This window comes from Rutidosis leptorrhynchoides, chromosome 6, assembly GCF_046630445.1.
Source record: "Rutidosis leptorrhynchoides isolate AG116_Rl617_1_P2 chromosome 6, CSIRO_AGI_Rlap_v1, whole genome shotgun sequence".
Taxonomy (NCBI): Eukaryota; Viridiplantae; Streptophyta; class Magnoliopsida; order Asterales; family Asteraceae; genus Rutidosis; species Rutidosis leptorrhynchoides.
The window spans coordinates 111,506,994-111,531,804 of NC_092338.1; the positions used below are offsets into that span (position 1 = coordinate 111,506,994).

General features: G+C 36.6%; 2 protein-coding genes across 2 annotated transcripts; both read left to right on the forward strand.

Moving 5' to 3' along the window:
• Positions 1-1,423: 1,423 nt before the first annotated feature.
• Positions 1,424-5,155, forward strand: LOC139853052 (uncharacterized). The gene is made up of 7 exons (XM_071842419.1): positions 1,424-1,456; positions 1,555-1,743; positions 2,912-2,975; positions 3,108-3,439; positions 3,530-3,671; positions 3,827-3,952; positions 4,562-5,155. The coding sequence occupies exons 1-7, from the start codon at positions 1,426-1,428 to the stop codon at positions 4,944-4,946; spliced, it is 1,269 nt and encodes a 422-aa protein (XP_071698520.1). The 5' UTR covers positions 1,424-1,425; the 3' UTR covers positions 4,947-5,155.
• A 3,497-nt stretch (positions 5,156-8,652) lies between these two features.
• LOC139853972 (uncharacterized) lies at positions 8,653-9,066 on the forward strand. The gene has a single exon (XM_071843307.1). It carries the CDS (start codon positions 8,653-8,655, stop codon positions 9,064-9,066), a length of 414 nt encoding a protein of 137 aa, XP_071699408.1.
• The last annotated feature ends 15,745 nt before the right edge of the window (positions 9,067-24,811 follow it).

A 24,811-nucleotide genomic window follows, 5' to 3' on the forward strand; every position in this document is an offset into this window, starting at 1 on the left:
ACTACAAAATAATAAACGAACCACGCTCCACACACCCTAGTAACACAACCTCCATCCCTGCACCAAAAAGCTACCACATCACCGCTCGCCGAAAAACTCGGAAACACCCGCCTTGAGACCGCAACAAGAGAACCGAGAAAACCTCTCATCAGCCAACAAACCCAAGTAAACCTTAAACGTTCCACTTGAAACCCTAGCCCGTTGAAATCCAACCTACGGAAGAAGGATGAACAACCGAGAGAAAACCCCGACATACCAATTTATTGGCGCTCAACAACAAGTCACTAAGGCGGCAACAACGCGAGGACCGGTCCGAACCGAGGCCCACGACGAAGAAGATGGAACGAGTGGTTAAGAGACCAAGAGGACAACATAGGAAAAGGAGAACCGCGTACAAAACTAACAAACGGGTTGGCTGGTCATGACTCCGACTAAACCTACTGCCACCGTTGATCACCACACAGAACCAGGGGAAAAAGGGGAGAGGCGGAAAAAAGGAAAAAGAAGCCGGAGCAACTACATCCGGCAAATATAAGTTGGAATCCTAAAGGACCGGAGGAACAGAACGCGGCCAAAGACACCGGAGTCTCCAAAACTCCTGCCATAGTGTCCTGGACCACCACCAACCTCCGACAAGGTTAAGAGAAGGCCTAAAAGGTCGTCGTTTTTGCAAGATGAAAAAACCTAGAAATCCGGTTAACCGGAGAAAACAACCAAACACCACCTACAAACCAGAAAGTAAACGAAGAGCAAGTGAAAAAAACCAAAAACAACCACTTACCGACAAGATCTCGCTACGTAGCCACGAAAACGAGACTTGTCGCCTGCAACAAGAAACCCGCCTGAAAATAGGAGCTCATTGCCGAAAAAACGCCAAATGTACCATGCACGGTTAACTAGAACAGATCGAAACAAACAAATCACCGAGCACACCGGAGCACAGAAAGCCGAAGCTTTTGTCGCCCGTGACCAGTATCCCCGGAAGAATGTACGCTGGAAAAGTTCGAAAAAATGTGAGAGTAACCGGATCCGAGAAGGTGGTGGAGGAGGAAAGGGAAAAAAAGTGATGAAAAGAATCATCGGATCATCGGCGAAATGCCTATGGCCAGAAAAGGAGGCTCACGGTGTATACAAAGCAACGGATGTTCTTATGTTATCCATCATAATTGTTTTATTTTTATTTACTGCTGGTTAAAATTAAAAACTTAGAATGACAGTTTTCATTCCTATTCGCTGGTAAAAAAAAACTGATAACGCGTAGTTAATACCGGCGTGGTAGTAAAAGACAAACATTGACGCGACTCCATTTATCTATTAATTAATTTCCATTTCCTTGCTGTTTAAGCAAATAAATTCACAAAATGTTGTCCTCCACCGTTTACAAAACCACGTGATTCACTAGTAATCCGTTACCATTACCCGAAAATGGAGCAGCAACAACCTCTACTACTCGCCGGTAAAATTCGCACTCAATAATTACTTATTTTCTTTCTACTTTCGATCTTCAATTTTATAATTTTCTAATCCATAAATAAAATTACTAAATAATTGCAGAAGATAAAAGTGAAATTGCGGATGAGAAGTGGCATAGTTATCCTTCAGTTGGACGACCTGCAGGAACAACAATCAATCCGAGTGACGTCAGCGTTGACGAAATCCGGTCAGCGGCCTCCGGTGATCGTTATCCTGCTTCTCTCCATGGTCCGCTGATAAGTTCCCCTGAACCACCTCCATATTTAAACGGTACGGAGTACATAATTATATACAGTAATTTATATATAATAGTATTAATTGATAATTGATTGATTTCAATTTGATTTACTTACGCTTTGAGAAATGCTAGGGTTTATACTATTTACCGTAATCCCGTGATGATGAATTTTTTATGATGATTTAGTAAGCATACCATTTTATTTTGATAGTTAACTGAATTTTGAAATGATTACTTTTAAAACAGACGTATGGATTTACTGAAATTTGGTTAAAAACAGGCTTCTTAAATTACATACCAAGGCCTCAGATTTTTAATTTGCAAAAGTGCTTTTAAATTGCAATCGAAAAGGTGTTAATTGATGAACTCTTTCTAATGTTACCGCATATTTCGAAGACGCTAGTATAACATTGAGTTGTAGCTAGTTTTCTGCTAGGTCAGGAGTTCGACTCCGCTGGGCTGCAACATTGCACTCAATGTTATGAAGTATCCACTCAGGTCGCTTTTCGCTTAGTTGCGGGGACAGCGGGGAGGGGGGTTTTACCGGACATGCCCTCGGATTGGTTCGGGTTTCCTCCAGGGCAGTAGTTGGGGGCGGGTTATGCGACTACGGGAGATGAATGGGTGGTTACGGCCCCCGGGTGATCCCAAACTAATGTCCAAAAAAAAGGAGTATTTTAAGTTTTATAGATCCTAAACTAGCAACAGGGCCTATTGGAACCCGGGAAGATATTAAGCTGTATTCTTCCAGAATAAATTTATTCTTTACAATCCATTTGTAACCAACTCTCATGACATTTTTGATAATTAATCACTTCTCATGATGATGAATTTGATTATTGAAATGTTTACTTTTACCTGGTTGTTCCTAAGGATTTTTCATCCCGCACAATCTGCGTATATGAAAAAAGAAATCATAGAACAAAAAGAAGAACTTATTTTTATTTGTGAGCTAATCGATAACCAAGCCAAGTTAATATAACCTCTACGCTTATCTCTGGTTTTAATATTATTGTAATAACGAAATTATATCTCATTGCCACGTTCATTACTTTGTTACTTAGTAGAATTTGGATACCTTTATATGATCTCTACAACCTTGTTCTTTGTTTGTTAACGTTGTTTTCTGTCCGACACTGCGTTTAAAACAGACGACTAGTGTGACCAATACATGTAAATAATTATATGATTTTATTGCAGAGCAAGCCTATCCATATGATGCTGGATATGGTGGACAATTTGGTAAAACTGAACATCCTCATAGGTATACTCTTAACTCTTTAGAAATTTGCTTCCCTGTTATTGTCCTGCTAAAAGGCTGATCGTCTTTAGCAAGCAATTTATATAATGTCCTAATTTTATGGTTTAACATAATTATATTTGTTGATTATCACAGGCAAATACTGGATGAAGTTGAGATTCGGGAATTACTAATTGATCATGTTGGTCATCGTTGCTGTTGGGGAAGTCGTCCCGCTCGTACTTGGAAAATTCATTCTGTTGAAGATTGCAATGTTTACGTTGGTACTCTTGAAACTTTTGTGGAAGAAAGGGAAGTTATAACCGAAACAGAACCGTACCACGGTGATAATATTGACGGAAAAAATAAGGGCCCTGAACTTGGTGTTTGGGAATTAGATTTAAGGTCCGAATTCCCAGTTCTATTTACGAATCACAAAGAGTCACGTGCCAAAATTCCACACTCTGAAGTTATTGAAAAATGCTCAGGTAATGGCATTAATAATTAATGATCATCTATGAAGTTATTGCCAAAAGATTTATGTTTAGATTCCTTATAAAATTTTAATGTGATGTTAGATTGTGGAGGAAAAGGAGATATCGTTTGTGCTCAATGCAATGCAGGCCAAGAACCTGGATTTCATAAAGAAAATCAGATGAGTCAGTGTGCTGCTTGTTACGGGAGGGGTTTAATTGCTCATAGAGATGGTTCTGATACTATGTAAAGCCATTTTACATGCTCTTTTTTTGCCACTTTTGTTCAATATAACGAGACAAATAAATATAATGAATATGAGATCGACAACGGTTTGGCTTTTTGACTTGCTGGTTACAATAAACTAATAAACAACTGACTGGGAGATTTCTTTTATGCAGATGTGTGAAATGTAACGGCAAAGGCGAGCTACCTTGTGCAACTTGTGGATCTCGTGGGCTAGTTAAATGCTTGAAATGTGTAGGAAGTGGTTCTCTTTTAACGCGCAAAATAGCTATTGTTAAATGGTACGCTTACTAAACCATCTTATATGTAGCAACTATCAGAACAGAACTCATTTCAGTTGAAGATTCGGTAAATCTAATGTCAGATTTGCATAAGTCTTGACTGAAGTATCATATTTTCGCATAATTTTTTTTTTATTTCTTGTTGAAAACTAATATATGTAGAAATGTATTGGATACACTGTTGTAAAAGTCGGCCGACTCATCGGTTTGGGGACTAACCCGTCTAGTTTCACCCAAATACACCTAGAAAGTCGGTCAACACAAAAAAACTCGAAAAAGTCGGGTCAAAATCTGTCAGAGTCGGCTGAATTGGGTCAAAGTCATAGTTGGTCAAAATTATATATAATTAAACTTTGAGCCCTACATCTATACTTGAAATATTTATGTTTGATATATATTATGTATAATAATAATATATACTAGTATATTAGAGTATATGTTTAATTTATTCATTAATATAAGTCAACATTGGTCAGCCCAACTCATCCCCATGTTGTTCCCGAGACCAACTCGTCCCTCCAAGGTCCCGACCGACTCGTCCCCGACTTGCGAATTTTATAAAACATTGATTATATACGAATAATGCTTAACATGAATATATGTTTGTAGGAATACACACGCTATTCGAAAACTTAACGCAACCAGTGGGGCCGCCTCGGTCCCCGACGATGTGTTCCACAGAGCTAAAGGGGTTCAGTTATGCAACACACAAGCGTACCATTGCACCCCAGCTTTCTTTGCTGATTCGTTCTTTCTTAATCAATTCTCTTCGGAGGTAATATCTGAACGACCACCGATACCTGTTACTGCTAGAGTCATATGTGAGAGGCATACAATTTCTGTAATCCCTGTTACGCGTGTCACAATGGTTAATCGTGGTCAGGCATTTAGCTTCTACATCATTGGATTTAGCCGAGATGTGTACCTTAAGGACTACTATCCTTCTAGGTTTTGCTGGGGTTGCTGCCCTTGCCTAGATTGGCTCAAGTTATGATCATTTCGTTCATGTTTCGTGTGTTATATGGCTACTGCCAAGTGTTTTAATGTGGTTTTATGTAAATGTGTATGCTACTTTGATGTTCTGAAGTGTTAAATTTTTTTTTGTTTATATTTGTTTAATTGTCGTTTTAACTTTTAAGTGAGGAAACTCTTTGAGGAAATGTTTGCTTTTCTTTTTCTTATCTATTATTACTATTTCTATTAGTATTTGTATTATTATGGTATATATATATATGGTATGGTATTATTACAAATCTCGTTAGTGAATTCTTTGTGGTACTTCCACTCGGTTTTAGGATTGGGGATTAAGAGTCTGCTCTTATTTAATTTTGTGCTTTCAATTAATTTTGTGGTTGACTGGACAATACAGTATTATGCAGATTTGTGAAACCATTATATAAATTCGAACCCCTAATTTTGAATCTTTTTAGAGGAGTACTAACCAAAACACCAATTTTCCAAACAAACTATAAGAACTCGCCCTAAAAAAACGTAATTGTCAAGATGGCCTCGCAAGTCGCAAGCCCACCTTGCGACCTTGTGACTTGTGTGGTCTCGTTTATGACTGAGAAATTCCAAGTCACGACCTGAAATTTGTCTATCATGACCGAGAACTCTCGGTCAGGTAGACCTTGCGACTGACTAAGACGTTCTCGGTCATACACACGTCGCAAGGTACGCTAAGGTATTGACCTTGCAACTTGCTACATGAATGTAGCGGATATTGAATGTATCAAATATTGCTTTGAGGGTATCAGATATGAAAATTTTCTTAGTTTTCTTGACCGTGTTCGGGAGTTCTATACGCGTTTTGAATAAAGACGCCAAACAAGCGTTAGAACGATCCATTTTAGGCTTGATGACCGAGATTATATGGGGGTCGGGGAAGATTTCAATGACGCATTAGGCCTTCCAAACAACAATGGTATATAATTTTACTCTAATACTTATGATTTTAGTCATTTTCTTGTGTCTAAACCATATATGCGTACGACATGAACAACGTTATACAAATTGTCGCCACTGCGGATTCTTTTGACGCTTGTGGACCTGGGAGATTATATGTGGGACCCGGAAGATTTCAACGACTTGCAGCCTTTAGGTTTAGGTAATCGGCAGATTTCCAAAGCCGATAGGCCTTCTCGCCCGGACCCTCAGATGCGGGGTTCACTGAGCAAAGGAGTCGGCAGATGAACCATTTTTTTAGACTCCACCTTCGCTCATCTATATTGAAGGCACAAAGCTACGAGAATACACTATTTCTTGGGATTTACGACGCATTAGGCCTCCCAAACAACAATAGTATACAATTTTACCCTAATACTTATAATTTTTGTCATTTTCTTGTGTCTAAATCCTATATGTCTACGGAAATAAAACGACGTTATACAATATTGTCGTCACTGCTGATTCTTTTGACGCTTGTATGGATTCTCAAATGTTTCGATTTTGTCAACTAAACACAATGCGAGGAAGATAATAAAGATATCCGGAGCAATATAGCTTGTCAATAATAAGCGAATGAATATGATGCTCTCCTTGTTAATGAGGAAAATGTATTAGTTGAATGTCTTTTATAATCGAAGTCAAAAAGATGTATGAAATAAGATACAAAACATTATCTTAGAAATTCAAAAAATGTCAGATTATTTTACTCAGGAATCTTATCTAGATAAGTTACACGCAAGTCGCAAGGTAGCGTTTTTGTAACTCAGACTTTGACGTGCATATGACAGACTTATCAGACAAAAGCCAACCATGTGACCTTGCGATTTGTGAGGTGTCGGTCTTGATCGACAAATTCCAGGTCGCGACTTGGAATTTCTCGGTGATAACCGAGACCACACAAGTCACGAGATGGGCTTGTGACCTATGAGAGCATTTTAGTAATTATGTTTTTTTAGGATAAATTCTTGTTATTTGTTCGGAAAATACACGTATGGTTAATTGCCATTTAGATAATAAAGGGGTTAATGTATGGAGATTCTAACTATATATCTTCAAAAATTATTTACTGTTACTTTTCTATGAATGTGGTCCTTAGTCCTTGCACCATCAATATTTTTTAATGGCTATTAACCAAGTAAAACACCAAAGTAAGATTAGGCGCATGACAATACAAGATAAGCCTAAACATCAAATACTAATACAACGAATACAAAGCAAGCTTCAGACATAACTAAGCTTAGCAATGAACAAAATTAATCCTAAGCTTTTCCATGACACGTTATTTTTTTTGAAAGGTAAGCAGTTGACATCGAATACTATCATTTGTCATGCACGCACGTGCTTTCGGGAGGAAACCCGAATCCTATTGCAGGAACCCGATCCTTAAACATCCCGAGGGGCAGGCGGACCGGGTATGAATCCTGAATGGATACAGGAGAAAATTCCCTGTGATCAATCTGGAATGAACATATATCATAACTTTCTGAATGTTTTTAGACTTTTTAATAATCATATTTCAAAAGAAAAATTGATCATTGTGCGTTTTATCAATTTAAAAATTAATCACACCTTTTTATTTATCTTCATAAATAGATGAATTGGTCTAAAATATATTTGATGACGTATAACAAAATTTTGATGGTGTAACGAGTGTTGTATATCTAAAAACAAGAGGAAAGGAGACGCTTGTCTTTAGATAAAACTAGCTAGCCACAGAAGGTTTCGTGCCGGCCAAATTATATTCTACACATGAAATGTCCCCCAAAATTGACGCCGGAATTCACGGTCGGTGAGCACCGGACCGGCGTCGATCTCGATTTCGGTTTTCACCATCTCTTGCCCGACGATGAGAAAACTAGCCGTTGAAAATTGAAGTTTGAAAAACTAGCCGTTTTAACGGCTAGTTTTAGTTTTTTTTTTTTTTTTTCTTTCTTATTAATACTACACTTATTTTACTCACACAACTATATCTTTTTTATCACTTTATCTCTACAATATTTATTTATCACTTACAACACCATTAATCACAAAATGTCTTCTTCTTCGAGTTCTTCCCACGACTCATTCACAAACTATATACTAAACTTACTTGATGAATTATCTTCTGAACTTGATGTAAACTCACGTCGTTATATACGTCGTAATCATTATGAAAAACACGAACGTTTGATGGACGATTATTTTGACGAGGGCTGCAAATATACGGATGAAAATTTCAAACGAAGATTTCGAATGCGGCGACGTGTTTTTCTTAGGATTATGAATGATATTCTAAGCTACTCAGCAAATCCATTGGGTATTATTTTAGATGGTTTCATCGAAGACAGGATTCACGTGGTAAGTGGAGTATTAGTCCACATTTAAAGATAACAGCCGCACTATGTCAGCTAGCATACGGTTATACACCGGATGCTTTGGATGAGTATCTGCAAATGTCTGAATGAGTTGGTCGGGAATCTCTACACAAATTTTGTAAGTGTATCATTGATTTGTATGCAAACGTCTACCTAAGAGAGCCTACGTTGCACTACATTCAACGTTTGTATGAAGGTCATGAAAGGATTCATGGTTTTCCGGGCATGTTGGGTAGTATAGATTGTATGCACTGGGCATGGGCAAAATGTCCAGTTGCGTGGAGAAGAGAATATATGCGAGGCGGTCACAGTCACCCAACTATTATGCTTGAAGTCGTCGCCTCGTATGATAATTGAATTTGGCATGCGTATTTTGGTGTGGCGGGTTCAAACAAAGATATGAATGTGCTAAATACTAGTGATTTGTTCAACTCAATGCTTAATGAGGAAATGCCCGACGTCCCTTATCATATAAACAATGTTCAGTACAGAAGAGGGTACTATTTAACTGACGGTATTTACCCAACATGGGCGGCTTTTGTTAAGGGATTTTCAAGTTCCGTTGACGAAAAAGGTTCTTACTTTACAAAGAAACAAGCGAGCGCTCACAAAGATGTTGAAAGAACTTTTGGGATCCTACAAGGTCGTTGGCATATTCTTCAACAACCAGCACGGTCTTACGAGGTGAATATAATGAGACAACTAATGTATACGTGCATCGTAATACACAACATCATTATCGAAGACAATTGTTACAACCTTGCTGAGAATGATTGGGTAGTTGAGCCCGTTCAACATATACAACGTACTTAGATCGATAGGTGCGACGCTCGTGCAAGAAGAACAAGAGAGATACGTGATAGAGAAGTGCATGAAGGCTTACGATCTGATTTGGTTGAACATTTGTGAGATCTACGAGACGACTTATGAATTTTATGAGACGAATTATTACGTTATCTAGTTTATTTTATGAATGTTTTGAATAAATGTAATCTGTTTTATTTTATGAATTTTAATAAATGTAATGTATTTTATTTTATGAATTTCAATTTAGTATTTTGTTTTTATTATAGTAAATTAATTTAAATAAAATATTAAAACTCAATTAAAAAAATGGACATTGAAATGGACACTGTGGACACCTCCACCTTTACACAATGTAAGTCAATTCAGTGTCAAAATTGGAAGCCGAAATGGAGACTGAGAAATGGACATGGACACTCTGTGCTTTTAGTCCCTTACGTCTCTACTATTGTTAAACCTAGACTTTGTTACAAAGTTGTTATTTTGAGAGAAAAGAATTGATTCTGAAAGAAATCAAAATCACACATGTGTTTCCTAGTTTTGACATGAAAGAAAGAGAAAGAAATTGATAGGTATTTTACTCTTCATCACTTCCTTCCAAATTAGAAGGATTTGAGTTCCTTTTCTTTCATTCTCCTTTCTCTCATTTCATTTTCTTTATGAAACAATTCTCGAATTATTAAATGTTAAGTTAATGTGTCGAGGTGAATTGTACTATCCCCTTCTATTTTTAAATTATTAAAAACTTTACAGAGTTGTTATGTCAATAGTATAATATAAATGTAGTCAAATACTCCGTAATAGGCTAACCTTTAATAATCTTCAATAAAGCTAACTAAAATAATCAATAATCATAAGGAATCGACTTTTAGTTCTTAATTGATTTTCATATATATATATATATATATATATATATATATATATATATATATATATATATATATATATATAAGAATACTTTAATGAATTATTAGTTAAATTTATATTTAATCTTGATTTTTGGTTAAACATAATTCGAAAAAGTAAATCAAAACTCGTTGTTTTTAATCTATAGTAGAAGATGGATTGTCTACGTCTCACCTCCCTCATACCTCACACATGAGGGATTGGGCTCTGTTGTTGTTGTTGTTGTAAATCAAAACTCGAATCAAAAACCGAATTAAAATTTGAAAATCGAACAAAAAAAATTGAATTCAAATTATTTTTTTCGATTTTTGTTTCACGTGAATATGTTTAAAAACCGCTACATCCTACTACCACCATTGTTGTAAAAAATACAATTACTCCCCAATTAATTTCAGATTAATGGTTGTTAAGACTAGTCCGTTCTATTTTTTAAAATTTGTTTAATTAATCGGTTAATGTCGGTTAATGAGTCAAAATCGAATTTGTTGATCAAAGTTCGTCAATGTCAAAATTGGTCAACATTTGATAACGAATTTAAGCCAAAATTTTTAAAGTTTTTGAACAAAATGAACGATTTTAGACAATTATGTTAAAGTTTATGATTATTATATATAAACATATAAATATAATTTTGAAATATATTATATAAATGTATAATAAGTACAATCCCATTAATTCACGTGTAATCCTCGAATTGCCGAATACTCCTTTTAAAATCCCGACCGATTAATTTTCGAATATTGAATTTCGCAATGTTGACCACCGCCACATCGTCGTTTACCACCATTCTTCTTCCCAAGATGTCTTCCAAAAATTTTACGTACATCTATCAAAATAATGCGTGTTTCCTTTTAGCCAAAAAAGAATTACATTTATGTTTTCATTTGATTTTAAGAATGAGAGTGGGTGAAAGAGAGAAGCAAGAACAATTTTAGCGGCTACAGTACTATCAAATGAAGTAATTACTGGATCAAGTTTTACTTGTTACAACGTACTAGTACTAATGTACTATTAGTGACAACAATACCTATAATAATCTTGTCTCTTCTTTATGAATACACAATATATATAACGTCTAACAACAAAGCAATTATCATGTCATCCTGTATCACAAAAGTAACAAACTAACAAATTATATATGAATTATATTATATGAAATATGATAACCATAGCTATAATTGTTATGGTTAAGCATTTTGTAGAGTTGAAATTTCCAATATAAAACTACATTTTTTTTTTCTTGAATAAATTGACCACCTAAATTTAATATAACAATTCCGTTATAATATTAAAAATTAATACTTTGTAATAATACTTAAACGTAGCCTTTAGGACTACATTTAGCATTTTCCAACAATATGTGTTGTATTTCCTTGAAACTCCCATACACATTACATCTGCATATATAGAAATAAACCGTAACATAATAAGTTGGGCTAAGCCCAATTACAATACATATAGGCTAAGATATACGGACTAACATCCCCCCCGCAGTTGGAGCGGAAGTTCTTCGGACGCTCAAACTGGATCTGAACTCGTCAAATAATGCAAATGGTAGACCCTTGGTGAAGATGTCGGCAAACTGATATCTGGACGGAACATGTAAGACTCGTACCTGTCCCTGAGCAACAAAATCGCGAACAAAGTGAATATCAATTTCAATGTGTTTGGTCTGTTGATGTTGAACCGGATTAGTAGAGAGATAAACGGAGCTGACATTATCACAATAAACCAGAGTGGCTGAAGTGAGGGGACAGTGGAGCTCTCGTAAAATATTACGAACCCAGCAAGTCTCGACAACGACATTGGCAACTCCGCGGTATTCTGCTTCTGCACTGGAACAATAGGGCGTGAGTTGTCACTTGGACGACCATGACAGGAGGTTGTTGCCGAGAAAAACACAATAGCCAGAAGTAGAGCGTCTGGTAGTGGGGTAACCAGCCCAATCAGCATCAGAGTAAGCGACCAATGTAGTCGGAGAAGACGCATAGAGCTGAAGACCAAGATCGGTAGTGCCTTGAATATAGCGAATGATCCATTTGAGGACATGCATATGCTGCTTACGAGGATCGTGCATGAAGAGGCAAATTTGTTGTACGGCGTAAGAGATGTCAGGACGAGTAAATGTGAGATACTGTAAAGCTTCTACAAGGCTGCAGTACAAAGTCGGGTCATTCACAGCAGGGCCGTGACTGGTAAGTTTGGCCCCTGGTTCAATCGGGGTCCTGCAGGGATGACATGTGGGCATACCCGCCCGCTCAATAATCTCGATAGCATACTGTTTTTGAGATAAGAACATTCCAGATGCAGTACGAGTCGCGGTAATACCAAGAAAGTAGTTCAAATGGCCCAAATTTGTCACAGCAAATTCCTTATGTAAGGAAGTAATGATCCGCTGTAGTAAACCTGTGAAAAAAGCAGTCAATACAATGTCATCAACATACAAAAGCAGGTAGGCTGTATCAGATCCCTGGCGGTAAATGAAAAGAGAGGTGTCACAACGGCTTTGGTGAAAGCCGATCCGCTGAGCATAACTGGCAAACCGCTGAAACCTTGCGCGAGGGGCCTGTTTAAGGCCATATAAGGATTTCTGCAATAAGCAGACATGATCCGAGTATCGAGGATCGCGAAACCCGGGAGGCTAATGCATATAGACAGTCTCAGAAAGTTTCCCGTGTAGAAAGGCGTTCTTGACATCGAGTTGGTGGACAGGCCAATTTCTAGAGACCGCTAAACTAAGAACCGTACGTATGGATGCCGGTTTAACAACCGGGCTAAAATTCTCATCACAATCAATGCCAACCTATTGGTTTCGACCGTTAGCAACGAGTTGAGCCTTATACCTGCTCAAATTACCGTCTGCATTATACTTGTGCTTGAATAGCCACATGGAGCGAATTATGTTCGTGTCCGATGGGCGAGGCACAAGTTTCCAAGTACTATTGTTAATTAAAGCATTATATTCATCAGTAATAGCTTGTTTCCAGTTAAAGTCTTGAAGAGCTTCAGGGTAAGTGCGAGGAATATGAGATATGGTTGTTGTGTAAAGGTTGAGACGTTGAACCGACTTGGTGGTACCAAGGAGGGTGCGGGTGATCATAGGGTGAGTGGAGAGAGAAGTAGAGGAAGATGTAGCTTCAGTAGGAGGAGGCTGTGGCTCAGGATGATGTGGAGGTGTGGGGTTGGTAGCCTCAGTAGATGGAGGCAGTGGCTCCGAAATAGGATTAGGTAGAGGTGTGGTGTCGGTAGCCTCAGTAAGAGGAGGCTATGTCTCCGGTGGTAGATGAAATGTTCTAGAAAAGAGATTTGGAAGGGGGGGGTCTAGAAAGTCATAAGGTGGGGGTTGAGTGGGTGTCATGGAACCGAAAGGGAAACATGTTGAAATGTCCCGTTCTTATTGATTAAAAACGTTCCATATTAATTGATTTCGTTGCGAGGTTTTGACCTCTATATGAGACGTTTTTCAAAGACTGCATTCATTTTTAAAACAAACCATAACCTTTATTTCATAAATAAAGGTTTAAAAAGCTTTACGTAGATTATCAAATAATGATAATCTAAAATATCCTGTTTACACACGACCATTACATAATGGTTTACAATACAAATATGTTACATCGAAATCAGTTTCTTGAATGCAGTTTTTACACAATATCATACAAACATGGACTCCAAATCTTGTCCTTATTTTAGTATGCAACAGCGGAAGCTCTTAATATTCACCTGAGAATAAACATGCTTTAAACGTCAACAAAAATGTTGGTGAGTTATAGGTTTAACCTATATATATCAAATCGTAACAATAGACCACAAGATTTTATATTTCAATACACATCCCATACATAGAGATAAAAATCATTCATATGGTGAACACCTGGTAACCGACAATAACAAGATGCATATATAAGAATATCCCCATCATTCCGGGACACCCTTCGGATATGATATAAATTTCGAAGTACTAAAGCATCCGGTACTTTGGATGGGGTTTGTTAGGCCCAATAGATCTATCTTTAGGATTCGCGTCAATTAGGGTGTCTGTTCCCTAATTCTTAGATTACCAGACTTAATAAAAAGGGGCATATTCGATTTCGATAATTCAATCATAGAATGTAGTTTCACGTACTTGTGTCTATTTTGTAAATCATTTATAAAACCTGCATGTATTCTCATCCCAAAAATATTAGATTTTAAAAGTGGGACTATAACTCACTTTCACAGATTTTTACTTCGTCGGGAAGTAAGACTTGGCCACTGGTTGATTCACGAACCTATAACAATATATACATATATATCAAAGTATGTTCAAAATATATTTACAACACTTTTAATATATTTTGATGTTTTAAGTTTATTAAGTCAGCTGTCCTCGTTAGTAACCTACAACTAGTTGTCCACAGTTAGATGTACAGAAATAAATCGATAAATATTATCTTGAATCAATCCACGACCCAGTGTATACGTATCTCAGTATTGATCACAACTCAAACTATATATATTTTGGAATCAACCTCAACCCTGTATAGCTAACTCCAACATTCACATATAGAGTGTCTATGGTTGTTCCGAAATATATATAGATGTGTCGACATGATAGGTCGAAACATTGTATACGTGTCTATGGTATCTCAAGATTACATAATATACAATACAAGTTGATTAAGTTATGGTTGGAATAGATTTGTTACCAATTTTCACGTAGCTAAAATGAGAAAAATTATCCAATCTTGTTTTACCCATAACTTCTTCATTTTAAATCCGTTTTGAGTGAATCAAATTGCTATGGTTTCATATTGAACTCTATTTTATGAATCTAAACAGAAAAGTATAGGTTTATAGTCGGAAAAGTAAGTTACAAGTCGTTTTTGTAAAGGTAGTCATTTCAGTCGAAAGAACGACGTCTAGATGACCATTTTAGAAAACATACTTCCACTTTGAGTTTAACCATAATTTTTGGATATAGTTTCATGTTCATAATAAAAATCATTTTCTCAGAATAACAACTTTTAAATCAAAGTTTATCATAGTTTTTAATTAACTAACCCAAAACAGCCCGCGGTGTTACTACGACGGCGTAAATCCAGTTTTACGGTGTTTTTCGTGTTTCCAGGTTTTAAATCATTAAGTTAGCATATCATATAGATATAGAACATGTGTTTAGTTGATTTTAAAAGTCAAGTTAGAAGGATTAACTTTTATTTGCGAACAAGTTTAGAATTAACTAAACTATGTTCTAGTGATTACAAGTTTAAACCTTCGAATAAGATAGCTTTATATGTATGAATCGAATGATGTTATGAACATCATTACTACCTTAAGTTCCTTGGATAAACCTACTGGAAAAGAGAAAAGTGGATCTAGCTTCAATGGATCCTTGGATGGCTCGAAGTTCTTGAAGCAGAATCATGACACGAAAACAAGTTCAAGTAAGATCATCACTTGAAATAAGATTGTTATAGTTATAGAAATTGAACCAAAGTTTGAATATGATTATTACCTTGTATTAGAATGATAACCTACTGTAAGAAACAAAGATTTCTTGAGGTTGGATGATCACCTTACAAGATTGGAAGTGAGCTAGCAAACTTGAAAGTATTCTTGATTTTATGAAACTAGAACTTTTGGAATTTATGAAGAACACTTAGAACTTGAAGATAGAACTTGAGAGAGATCAATTAGATGAAGAAAATTGAAGAATGAAAGTGTTTGTAGGTGTTTTTGGTCGTTGGTGTATGGATTAGATATAAAGGATATGTAATTTTGTTTTCATGTAAATAAGTCATGAATGATTACTCATATTTTTGTAATTTTATGAGATATTTCATGCTAGTTGCCAAATGATGGTTCCCACATGTGTTAGGTGACTCACATGGGCTGCTAAGAGCTGATCATTGGAGTGTATATACCAATAGTACATACATCTAAAAGCTGTGTATTGTACGAGTACGAATACGGGTGCATACGAGTAGAATTGTTGATGAAACTGAACGAGGATGTAATTGTAAGCATTTTTGTTAAGTAGAAGTATTTTGATAAGTGTCTTGAAGTCTTTCAAAAGTGTATGAATACATATTAAAACACTACATGTATATACATTTTAACTGAGTCGTTAAGTCATCGTTAGTCGTTACATGTAAATATTGTTTTGAAACCTTTAGGTTAACGATCTTGTTGAATGTTGTTAACCCATTGTTTATAATATCAAAAGAGATTTTAAATTATTATATTATCATGATATTATGATGTACGAATATCTCTTAATATGATATATATACATTAAATGTCGTTACAACGATAATCGTTACATATATGTCTCGTTTAAAAATCATTAAGTTAGTAGTCTTGTTTTTACATATGTAGTTCATTGTTAATATACTTAATGATATGTTTACTTATCATAGTATCATGTTAACTATATATATATATATCCATATATATGTCATCATATAGTTTTTACAAGTTTTAACGTTCGTGAATCACCGGTCAACTTGGGTGGTCAATTGTCTATATGAAACATATTTCAATTAATCAAGTCTTAACAAGTTTGATTGCTTAACATGTTGGAAACATTTAATCATGTAAATATCAATCTCAATTAATATATATAAACATGGAAAAGTTCGGGTCACTACAGTACCTACCCGTTAAATAAATTTCGTCCCGAAATTTTAAGCTGTTGAAGGTGTTGACGAATCTTCTGGAAATAGATGCGGGTATTTCTTCTTCATCTGATCTTCACGCTCCCAGGTGAACTCGGGTCCTCTACGAGCATTCCATCGAACCTTAACAATTGGTATCTTGTTTTGCTTAAGTCTTTTAACCTCACGATCCATTATTTCGACGGGTTCTTCGATGAATTGAAGTTTTTCGTTGATTTGGATTTCATCTAACGGAATAGTGAGATCTTCTTTAGCAAAACATTTCTTTAAATTCGAGACGTGGAAAGTGTTATGTACAGCCGCGAGTTGTTGAGGTAACTCTAGTCGGTAAGCTACTGGTCCGACACGATCAATAATCTTGAATGGTCCAATATACCTTGGATTTAATTTCCCTCGTTTACCAAATCGAACAACGCCTTTCCAAGGTGCAACTTTAAGCATGACCATCTCTCCAATTTCAAATTCTATATCTTTTCTTTTAATGTCAGCGTAGCTCTTTTGTCGACTTTGGGCGGTTTTCAACCGTTGTTGAATTTGGATGATCTTCTCGGTAGTTTCTTGTATAATCTCCGGACCCGTAATCTGTCTATCCCCCACTTCACTCCAACAAATCGGAGACCTGCACTTTCTACCATAAAGTGCTTCAAACGGCGCCATCTCAATGCTTGAATGGTAGCTGTTGTTGTAGGAAAATTCTGCTAACGGTAGATGTCGATCCCAACTGTTTCCGAAATCAATAACACATGCTCGTAGCATGTCTTCAAGCGTTTGTATCATCCTTTCACTCTGCCCATCAGTTTGTGGATGATAGGCAGTACTCATGTCTAGACGAGTTCCTAATGCTTGCTGTAATGTCTGCTAGAATCTTGAAATAAATCTGCCATCCCTATCAGAGATAATAGAGATTGGTATTCCATGTCTGGAGACAACTTCCTTCAAATACAGTCGTGCTAACTTCTCCATCTTGTCATCTTCTCTTATTGGCAGGAAGTGTGCTGATTTGGTGAGACGATCAACTATTACCCAAATAGTATCAAAACCACTTGCAGTCCTTGGCAATTTAGTGATGAAATCCATGGTAATGTTTTCCCATTTCCATTCCGGGATTTCGGGTTGTTGAAGTAGACCTGATGGTTTCTGATGCTCAGCTTTGACCTTAGAACACGTCAAACATTCTCCTACGTATTTAGCAACATCGGCTTTCATACCCGGCCACCAAAAATGTTTCTTGAGATCCTTGTACATCTTCCCCGTTCCAGGATGTATTGAGTATCTGGTTTTATGAGCTTCTCTAAGTACCATTTCTCTCATATCTCCAAATTTTGGTACCCAAATCCTTTCAGCCCTATACCGGGTTCCGTCTTCCCGAATATTAAGATGCTTCTCCGATCCTTTGGGTATTTCATCCTTTAAATTTCCCTCTTTTAAAACTCCTTGTTGCGCCTCCTTTATTTGAGTAGTAAGGTTATTATGAATCATTATATTCATAGATTTTACTCGAATGGGTTCTCTGTCCTTCCTGCTCAAGGCATCGGCTACCACATTTGCCTTCCCCGGGTGGTAACGAATCTCAAAGTCGTAATCATTCAATAATTCAATCCACCTACGCTGCCTCATATTCAGTTGTTTCTGATTAAATATGTGTTGAAGACTTTTGTGGTCGGTATATATAATACTTTTGACCCCATATAAGTAGTGCCTCCAAGTCTTTAATGCAAAAACAACCGCGCCTAATTCCAAATCATGCGTCGTATAATTTTGTTCGTGAATCTTCAATTGTCTAGACGCATAAGCAATCACCTTCGTTCGTTGCATTAATACACAACCGAGACCTTGCTTTGATGCATCACAATAAATCACAAAATCATCATTCCCTTCAGGCAATGACAATATAGGTGCCGTAGTTAGCTTTTTCTTCAATAACTGAAACGCTTTCTCTTGTTCATCATTCCATTCAAATTTCTTCCCTTTATGCGTTAATGCAGTCAAGGGTTTTGCTATTCTGGAAAAGTCTTGGATGAACCTTCTGTAGTAACCAGCTAGTCCTAAAAACTGGCGTATGTGTTTTGGAGTTTTCGGGGTTTCCCACTTTTCAACAGTTTCTATCTTTGCCGGATCCACCTTAATACCTTCTTTGTTCACTATGTGACCGAGGAATTGAACTTCTTCCAACCAAAATGCACACTTTGAAAACTTAGCGTACAATTCTTCCTTCCTCAATACTTCTAACACCTTTCTCAAATGTTCACCGTGTTCTTGGTCATTCTTTGAGTAAATAAGTATGTCATCAATGAAAACAATGACAAACTTGTCAAGGTATGGTCCACACACTCGGTTCATAAGGTCCATGAACACAGCTGGTGCATTAGTTAAACCAAACGGCATGACCATAAACTCGTAATGACCGTAACGTGTTCTGAAAGCAGTCTTTGGAATATCATCTTCTTTCACCCGCATTTGATGATACCCGGAACGTAAGTCAATCTTTGAATAAACAGACGAGCCTTGTAGTTGATCAAATAAGTCATCGATTCTCGGTAGTGGGTAGCGGTTCTTGATGGTAAGTTTGTTCAACTCTCGGTAGTCGATACACAACCTGAATGTACCATCTTTCTTCTTGACAAACAAAACAGGAGCTCCCCACGGTGATGTGCTTGGTCGAATGAAACCACGCTCTAAAAGTTCTTGTAATTGGCTTTGTAGTTCTTTCATCTCGCTGGGTGCGAGTCTGTAAGGAGCACGAGCTATTGGTGCAGCTCCTGGTACAAGATCTATTTGAAATTCAACGGATCGATGTGGGGGTAATCCCGGTAATTCTTTCGGAAATACATCGGGAAATTCTTTTGCAATGGGAACATCATTGATGCTCTTTTCTTCAGTTTGTACTTTCTCGACGTGTGCTAGAACAGCATAGCAACCTTTTCTTATTAGTTTTTGTGCCTTCAAATTACTAATAAGATGTAGCTTCGTGTTGCCCTTTTCTCCGTACACCATTAAGGGTTTTCCTTTTTCTCGTATAATGCGAATTGCATTTTTGTAACAAACGATCTCCGCTTTCACTTCTTTCAACCAGTCCATACCGATTATCACATCAAAACTCCCTAACTCTACTGGTATCAAATCAATCTTAAATGTTTCGCTAACCAGTTTAATTTCTCGATTCCGACATATATTATCTGCTGAAATTAATTTACCATTTGCTAATTCGAGTAAAAATTTACTATCCAAAGGCGTCAATGGACAACTTAATTTAGCACAAAAATCTCTACTCATATAGCTTCTATCCACACCCGAATCAAATAAAACGTAAGCAGATTTATTGTCAATAAGAAACGTACCCGTAACAAGCTCCGGGTCTTCCTGTGCCTCTACCGCATTAATATTGAAAACTCTTCCACGGCCTTGTCCATTCGTGTTATCCTGGTTCGGGCAATTTCTAATAATGTGGCCTGGTTTTCCACATTTATAACAAACTACATTGGCATAACTTGCTCCGACACTACTTGCTCCGCCATTACTCGTTCCAACACCATTTGTTCCTTTCGTTCTATTAACCCCTGGTCCGTAGACCTCACACTTCGCCGCGCTATGACCATTTCTTTTACACTTGTTGCAAAATTTGGTGCAGAACCCCGAGTGATTCTTTTCACACCTTTGGCATAGCTGCTTCTGATTGTTGTTGTTGTTGCGGTTATTATTGTTGTTGGGATGATTGTTGTAGTTGCTGCTGTTGTTGTTGTTGTTGTTGTTGGGCCGTTTGTTGTAGTTGCGATTGATGTTGCGATTGTTGGGATAATTGTTGCGATTATTGTTGTAATTGCTGTTGTTGTTGTATTGGTGATTCTTATCACCGTTTTCCTCCCACTTTCTTTTGACTTGCTTCACATTGGCCTCTTCAGCAGTCTGTTCTTTAATTCTTTCTTCAATCTGGTTCACTAGTTTGTGAGCCATTCTACATGCCTGTTGTATGGAGGCGGGCTCGTGTGAACTTATATCTTCTTGGATTCTTTCCGGTAATCCTTTCACAAACGCGTCGATCTTCTCTTCCTCATCTTCGAATGCTCCCGGACACAATAGGCACAATTCTGTGAATCGTCTTTCGTACGTGGTAATATCAAATCCTTGGGTTCGTAACCCTCTAAGTTCTGTCTTGAGCTTATTGACCTCGGTTCTGGGACGGTACTTCTCGTTCATCAAGTGCTTGAATGCTGACCACGGTAGTGCGTACGCATCATCTTGTCCCACTTGCTCTAGATAGGTATTCCACCATGTTAACGCAGAACCTGTGAAGGTATGCGTAGCGTACTTCACTTTGTCCTCTTCAGTACACTTACTTATGGCAAACACCGATTCAACCTTCTCGGTCCACCGTTTCAATCCGATCGGTCCTTCGGTTCCATCAAATTCCAAAGGTTTGCAGGCAGTGAATTCTTTGTAGGTGCATCCTACACGATTTCCTGTACTGCTAGATCCAAGGTTATTGTTGGTATGTAGCGCAGCCTGTACTGCGGCTATTTTTGAAGCTAGAAAAGTACGGAATTCCTCTTCATTCATATTCACGGTGTGTCGAGTAGTCGGTGCCATTTCCTTCAAAATAGTTAAATGGAACAAGTTAATCATACAGAATATTAAGAGTAGTTAATAGTATTTCGTAGCATAATATGAACTCATTTATAAAAGCTTTTTCTTCATATTAGCGTTTTATAAGTTTAAATTCGGGTAGTACCTACCCGTTAAGTTCATACTTAGTAGCTAATATACAATTCAACTACTACAATTCTATATGAAAAACTGATTATAATAATATTTCGCGTTCAAACTTTTATACAATATTTTACAAACTTACAATACCGCTTATTTTACATAAAGCATGAAATATAGCACACAATAACTTTGATACAAGATAGTTGTGAAGACAATTCTAGCTAGTACACAAGTCGTTCAGCAAAGGCAATAAAGACACGTAATTCATATGTCCAGAAACAAGTCATGCATTCTGGTTTTACTAGGACTACTTCCCATCCTTGGTCTTGTGCAACATAACCGTTATGGCCGTTGATAAGACAGCGTGTTGTAACGTCATCAAAGGGACGAGGGTTACGTAATGTCCAACAGTCCCGTAATAATCTAAAAACCTCATTTCTTACCCCAATTACCGACTCCGTCACTTGTGGAAACGTTTTGTTTAATAGTTGTAGCCCGATGTTCTTGTTCTCACTTTGGTGAGAAGCGAACATTACTAATCCGTAAGCATAACATGCTTCTTTATGTTGCATGTTAGCCGCTTTTTCTAAATCACGAAGTCCAATATTCGGATATATTGAGTCAAAATAATTTCTTAACCCGTTGCGTAAAATAGCATTTGGGTTCCCCGCAATATATGCGTCAAAGTAAACACATCGTAACTTATGGGTTTCCCAATGTGATATCCCCCATCTTTCAAACGAAAGTCTCTTATAAACCAAGACATTCTTGGAACGTTCTTCGAATGTCTTACAAACTGATCTCGCCTTAAATAGTTGTGCCGAAGAATTCTGGCCGACTCTAGACAAGATTTCATCAATCATGTCTCCGGGTAGGTCTCTTAAAATAGTGGGTTGTCTATCCATTTTGTGTTTTTAAACTGTAAAATAGACAAGAGTTAGATTCATAAAAAAATACTTATTAATACAAGCAATTTTTACATATATCATAAAGCATAAGAACACTATATTACATATATTACACCACACGAATGCAACTATCTTATTCCGACTCGCTCGTTTCTTCTTCTTCGGTTTTGGTTCGTTTTGCCAAGTTTCTAGGGATATATGATGTTCCCCTAATACGAGCCGTCGTTGTCCACATTGGTTTAGAAAAACCTGGTGGTTTAGAGGTTCCCGGGTCATTGTTACAACTTAAGGACTTCGGGGGTTGACGATACATATAAAGTTCATCGGGGTTGGAATTAGATTTCTCTATTTTTATGCCCTTTCCCTTATTATTTTCTTTTGCCTTTTTAAATTCAGTTGGGGTAATTTCTATAACATCATCGGAATTCTCGTCGGAATCCGATTCATCGGAGAATTGGTAATCCTCCCAATATTTTGCTTCCTTGGCGGAAACACCATTGACCATAATTAACTTTGGTCGGTTGGTTGAGGATTTTCTTTTACTTAACCGTTTTATTATTTCCCCCACCGGTTCTATTTCTTCATCCGGTTTCGATTCTTCTTCCGTTTCCGATTCTTCTTCCGGTTCCGACTCTTCTTCCGGTTCCTCTTCGGGAACTTGTGAATCAGTCCACAAATCATTCCAATTTATATTTGACTCTTCATTATTATTAGGTGAGTCAATGGGACTTGTTCTAGAGGTAGACATCTATCACATAATATCAAACACGTTAAGAGATTAATATATCACATAATATTCATATGTTAAAAATATATAGTTTCCAACAAAAATGTTAAGCAATCATTTTTAAAGAAAACACGGTCGAAGTCCAGACTCACTAATGCATCCTAACAAACTCGATAAGACACACTAATGCAAATTTTCTGGTTCTCTAAGACCAACGCTCGGATACCAACTGAAATGTCCCGTTTTTATTGATTAAAAACGTTCCATATTAATTGATTTCGTTGCGAGGTTTTGACCTCTATATGAGACGTTTTTCAAAGACTGCATTCATTTTTAAAACAAACCATAACCTTTATTTCATAAATAAAGGTTTAAAAAGCTTTACGTAGATTATCAAATAATGATAATCTAAAATATCCTGTTTACACACGACCATTACATAATGGTTTACAATACAAATATGTTACATCGAAATCAGTTTCTTGAATGCAGTTTTTACACAATATCATACAAACATGGACTCCAAATCTTGTCCTTATTTTAGTATGCAACAGCGGAAGCTCTTAATATTCACCTGAGAATAAACATGCTTTAAACGTCAACAAAAATGTTGGTGAGTTATAGGTTTAACCTATATATATCAAATCGTAACAATAGACCACAAGATTTTATATTTCAATACACATCCCATACATAGAGATAAAAATCATTCATATGGTGAACACCTGGTAACCGACAATAACAAGATGCATATATAAGAATATCCCCATCATTCCGGGACACCCTTCAGATATGATATAAATTTCGAAGTACTAAAGCATCCGGTACTTTGGATGGGGTTTGTTAGGCCCAATAGATCTATCTTTAGGATTCGCGTCAATTAGGGTGTCTGTTCCCTAATTCTTAGATTACCAGACTTAATAAAAAGGGGCATATTCGATTTCGATAATTCAACCATAGAATGTAGTTTCACGTACTTGTGTCTATTTTGTAAATCATTTATAAAACCTGCATGTATTCTCATCCCAAAAATATTAGATTTTAAAAGTGGGACTATAACTCACTTTCACAGATTTTTACTTCGTCGGGAAGTAAGACTTGGCCACTGGTTGATTCACGAACCTATAACAATATATACATATATATCAAAGTATGTTCAAAATATATTTACAACACTTTTAATATATTTTGATGTTTTAAGTTTATTAAGTCAGCTGTCCTCGTTAGTAACCTACAACTAGTTGTCCACAGTTAGATGTACAGAAATAAATCGATAAATATTATCTTGAATCAATCCACGACCCAGTGTATACGTATCTCAGTATTGATCACAACTCAAACTATATATATTTTGGAATCAACCTCAACCCTGTATAGCTAACTCCAACATTCACATATAGAGTGTCCATGGTTGTTCCGAAATATATATAGATGTGTCGACATGATAGGTCGAAACATTGTATACGTGTCTATGGTATCTCAAGATTACATAATATACAATACAAGTTGATTAAGTTATGGTTGGAATAGATTTGTTACCAATTTTCACGTAGCTAAAATGAGAAAAATTATCCAATCTTGTTTTACCCATAACTTCTTCATTTTAAATCCGTTTTGAGTGAATCAAATTGCTATGGTTTCATATTGAACTCTATTTTATGAATCTAAACATAAAAGTATAGGTTTATAGTCGGAAAAATAAGTTACAAGTCGTTTTTGTAAAGGTAGTCATTTCAGTCGAAAGAACGACGTCTAGATGACCATTTTAGAAAACATACTTTCACTTTGAGTTTAACCATAATTTTTGGATATAGTTTCATGTTCATAATAAAAATCATTTTCTCAGAATA